Source organism: Numida meleagris, chromosome 18, assembly GCF_002078875.1.
Source record: "Numida meleagris isolate 19003 breed g44 Domestic line chromosome 18, NumMel1.0, whole genome shotgun sequence".
NCBI classification, from domain to species: domain Eukaryota; kingdom Metazoa; phylum Chordata; class Aves; order Galliformes; family Numididae; genus Numida; species Numida meleagris.
In genome coordinates, this window is record NC_034426.1 from 8,578,400 (window position 1) to 8,582,771 (window position 4,372).

At 61.5% G+C, this 4,372-nt stretch overlaps 1 protein-coding gene across 3 annotated transcripts in view; it reads left to right on the forward strand.

Moving 5' to 3' along the window:
* LHX1 (LIM homeobox 1) overlaps positions 538-4,372 on the forward strand; it is a 4,601-nt gene continuing 766 nt past the window's right edge. Inside the window, exons 1-6 of one of the 3 annotated variants that reach the window (XM_021415757.1) lie at positions 538-807; positions 1,689-1,915; positions 2,019-2,296; positions 2,668-2,833; positions 3,211-3,611; positions 3,689-4,372. In XM_021415757.1, the coding sequence (XP_021271432.1) occupies positions 638-807; positions 1,689-1,915; positions 2,019-2,296; positions 2,668-2,833; positions 3,211-3,590 (1,221 nt within the window). In that variant the 5' untranslated portion in view covers positions 538-637 and the 3' untranslated portion in view covers positions 3,591-3,611; positions 3,689-4,372. Of the gene's footprint in view, positions 808-1,688; positions 1,916-2,018; positions 2,297-2,667; positions 2,834-3,210 lie in introns of all 3 variants that reach the window. The other 2 variants (XR_002444018.1, XM_021415756.1) reach the window with 2 other exon arrangements.

A 4,372-nucleotide genomic window follows, 5' to 3' on the forward strand; every position in this document is an offset into this window, starting at 1 on the left:
GAGCGAACCGAGCGAACCGAGCGAACGGAGCCGGGAGCCGCGCTCAGCGTCCCCCCGCGCACGGACGTCGGCCCCGCTCCGCGCCGCTCGGGCCATGTCACCGCGGCTGCAGCCAGCGCCCGTCTGACCGCGGGCGGCCCGATGCCCTGCGCCCGTGCTGTCCTCGTCTTGTTGTCTTTTTTTCTTTTTTTTCTTTTTTTTCTTTATTTTCCCTCCTTCAATTCCTGTTTGGGAAAAGCAGATGCACTTTGACTTCTGACTGCTCTACCTCAGACCTGAGAAAAAACTCGTCACGCTTCTCGGCGGTTTTTTCATTATCGCCGTTTTCATTTTTTTTCTGAGCGCCGATTTCTGCGCCGCCGCGCGTCGGCCTCAGCCGGGCCGGGCCCGGGACCCGCGGTGGGCGGCCCTGGGACAGCGACCGAACGAAGGCTTTCTCCCTCCCGTTCTTTTTTCTTCTCTTCCGCTTCTCCAAGGCTTTTTTTTTTTCCTTTTTAAATAATAATAACATACACACATCAAAAAAAAAAAAAAAAAAGCAAACCTACGCCGGTGTTGTCGTCTTTTTATTTTTATTTCGATTTTTCGCTTGCCATCTGGGACGCCGATACCCCACTCTCAGAAATAACCAAAGACAATGGTTCACTGTGCGGGCTGCAAAAGGCCAATCTTGGACCGGTTCTTGTTGAATGTACTGGACAGGGCTTGGCATGTGAAGTGTGTTCAGTGCTGTGAATGTAAATGCAATTTGACAGAGAAATGCTTTTCGCGAGAAGGCAAGCTTTACTGCAAAAACGACTTCTTTCGGTAAGTACCGCAACCGCCGCCCGGAGCCGCGGCTCTTTTCGATCCGTTTTCCATTTTTTTCCCGTCCGTTTATTTTTTCCCTCGCCTCGGAGCCCCGTTCTCACCGTGATATCGGGCCGCGCTCCGGCTCCCGGCGCCGTCCCCAGCAGCAGCGGTTCCGAACCCGCCCGGGGCTGCGCGGAGCGACCCCACGGCCACGGCCGCGCCTCGGGGAGCAGCGCTGCGGGGAACGCCGCGGGCCTGGGTCGGGGCCCGGCTGCGGGAGCTCCCGGCTGGGCCGAGCCCCGCGGGGCCGCCGCGGAGCCCCGGTCCGTCCCGGCCGCGATATCGGGCCGTGCCCCGGGCCCGGCCCCGCCGCCGGCGGTGCAGCGCGGAGCGGCCGCGGCCCCCGGGCGGCCCCGCAGCGCCCGTTCCTCCGGCAGCGCGCGGCCATCGCGGCGCCGAGCTCCGCTCCCGTTTGTCGGTGCCGTTATCGGGGCGCGAAGGGGAAAGCCGCCCCGCGCAGCCCGGTGCTGAATTCATCTTCCCGGCGTTTGCCCTCGGTCCCGATCGCAGCGGTTGTGTTTTCTTGTATCGTTTTGCAAGATGTAAGTCAGGCGGGCGCTCGCTGGGAAAAGGGAGCGCGGAGGAGGGATGGTTTGGGGTTGGGTTTGTTTTGGTTTTTCTTTTTTTGTTGTTGTTGTTTTTTTTTTGTTTGTTTGTTTTTTGTTTTTTTTTCTTCCGTGTGTGCGTTTTGGATTTATTTACCGTGGTTTCGGTTTGGTTTTCGTTTGTTTCGGTTCGATGCGGTTCCGGGGCCGCCGCTCTCCCGTCGGGGCGGGCGCAGGGCGCTGCCCGCTCGCTGCCCTCGTTCCGCCCCTACCCGCCGCCTCTCCCCGCAGGTGTTTCGGGACCAAGTGCGCGGGCTGTGCCCAGGGCATCTCCCCCAGCGACCTGGTCCGCAGGGCGCGGAGCAAAGTGTTCCACTTGAACTGTTTTACGTGTATGATGTGCAACAAGCAGCTCTCCACCGGCGAGGAGCTCTATATCATAGACGAAAACAAGTTCGTCTGCAAAGAAGATTACCTAAATAACAGCAATACTGCCAAAGAAAACAGCCTGCATTCAGGTGAGGGAGCGCGGGGCGGCGGCTCTCCCTCTCCCGTCCCTTCCCCTCTCCCCCCGCCCCGTTCCCGAACCCCCGCTGACTCTCGGCCCTTCGCTGCCCGCAGCTACCACCGGCAGTGACCCCAGCCTGTCCCCCGACTCCCAAGACCCCTCCCAGGACGACGCCAAGGACTCGGAGAGCGCCAACGTGTCCGACAAGGAGACGGGCAGCAACGAGAACGACGACCAGAACCTGGGGGCCAAGCGGCGGGGGCCCCGCACCACCATCAAAGCCAAACAGCTAGAGACTCTGAAGGCCGCCTTCGCGGCCACCCCCAAACCCACGCGGCACATCAGGGAGCAGCTGGCGCAGGAGACCGGCCTCAACATGCGCGTCATCCAGGTACCGGGCGCGGGCCGTTCCTCGCGGCCCCGCGGAGCTCGCGGCAGCCAGGGAGGGTCCTAACGGGGCCGCCAACGGCAGCGGAATTAATAAGCGGAGACGGGAGGGGTTAATGCGTAAATAAGGATGACGATGCGCTGGAATTATTAAAAGGTTTATAAACCCGCAGCGCTGAGGGTAATGGGGGGTTAAAGGACCATTAAAGGCGAGGTTGGATGGGAGATGCTCGGAGCGAGGGAGCAGGAGCGGGAGCCATCCCGTCGGGGCGCCGGGAAGGAGCGTGCTCGTTCCTGACCCGCCGCGGTGGCGCGTGGTTCCCGGTACCGGTGCTGTGCCCGTGACCGACCCACCTTTCCCCCCCCCGCGTACAGGTGTGGTTCCAGAACCGCCGCTCCAAGGAGCGCCGCATGAAGCAGCTGAGCGCGCTGGGCGCCCGCCGGCACGCCTTCTTCCGCAGCCCGCGCAGGATGCGGCCGCTGGTGGACCGCCTGGAGCCCGGCGAGCTGCTCCCCAACGGGCCCTTCTCCTTCTACGGAGGTGGGTACGCGGCCGCCGCTCTCCGTCCGGTGCGCGGGGCGGGGCGGGCAGCGCGGCCGGGAACCGCAGCCGGGGGAACCGCAGCCGGGGAAATCGCAGCCGCCGCTCTCCCAGCCGCGCACGGGGCCCGGCTCGCAGCGGGCGCTGCCCCAGCTCCGGGCCGCCGGGCTCGGTTCCCCGCCGCGGGCGTTGCGGTTCCCGGTTCTGGCCGTGCCGCTGCGCTGCCCTCGGTGCGGCCCGGGGCGCCGCTGCCGGGTGCGGTCCCGCGGCCCCGTTGCCCGCAGCGCCCGGCCCCGCCGCGCCGCGCCTCTCCTCCTCTCCGTTACGCTCGGGCGCTCGTCCTCCGCGCTACCGCCCGTGTCTCTCCTTGCCGCCAGATTACCAGAGCGAGTACTACGGCCCCGGGGGCAACTACGAGTTCTTCCCGCAAGGCCCGCCCTCCTCGCAGGCGCAGACGCCGGTGGAGCTGCCGTTCGGGGCGGCGGGCGGCCCGCCGGGCACGCCGCTGGGCGCGCTGGAACACCCGCTGCCCGGGCACCACCCGCCCGGCGAGGCGCAGCGCTTCCCCGACATGCTGGCTCACCCCGCCGGGGACTCGCCCAGCCCCGAGCCCAGCCTGCCCGGCTCCCTGCACTCCATGTCCGCGGAAGTGTTCGGCCCCAGTCCTCCGTTCTCCTCGATATCCGTCAACGGCGGTGCTAACTACGGCAATCACTTGTCACACCCACCAGAAATGAACGAAGCGGCCGTGTGGTAGCTCGAAGCGAACTGGGTCTAAGTAAGTGATGATCATCTAGTCTGCTTGTTGTTACGGTGTACAGAAATGAGTAAATCTAACATCTCTCCCGCCCTAAGACAATGTCACCTTGGGAACGAACTGCGCCCGGCGGCTCCGAGCGGAGCCCTGCTGCAGAGCGGGACGATCCCGACGTGCGCTTGTCGCAGACACGGGGACCTGTGTGTGCCATGACAAAGGAACTGGTGAAGCTGTACAGTAACGTGCTGCCGCGCCGGGGGATGGCGCGATGCGATCGCCCTGTCCGGATGTCATCCCAAGAGCCACAATCCTTAGAAACTTCTCCTTTAAAAAAGAACGATTGAATGACGGGAATGAGGTGAAAGGAAAGGGGGAAAAGCTGCAAGAACTCTAGCGCTCCCGATAAGGATGGTTCTGGCGTTACGCATTTGTTTGTTCATTTTTCTCTCTCAAAAGTTCGACAACGAGAAACTCTTTAGCTTCAGCCATTGCAGCCTGCTGAATACCAGGTGGGACAACTTTCCTTTTCCTTTTTTCCTTTATGTTTTTTTCGGTTGTTGTTTTGCTGTTGTTTTTGGTTTTTTGGGTTTTTTTTTTTGTTTTTTTTTCTTATCCTCCCAAAATAACGAATACTAAATGTTAAGCCCTCGGCACCAACTCTTCTACCTTCACAAAGCTACACATACAAAACCTCCTCATCATAGCAAAGGTCGCCAACAGACCTCTAAGGCAAATGACTTGAAAGAAAAAAAAAAATACAAAGCAAAACTAAAAAAAAAAAA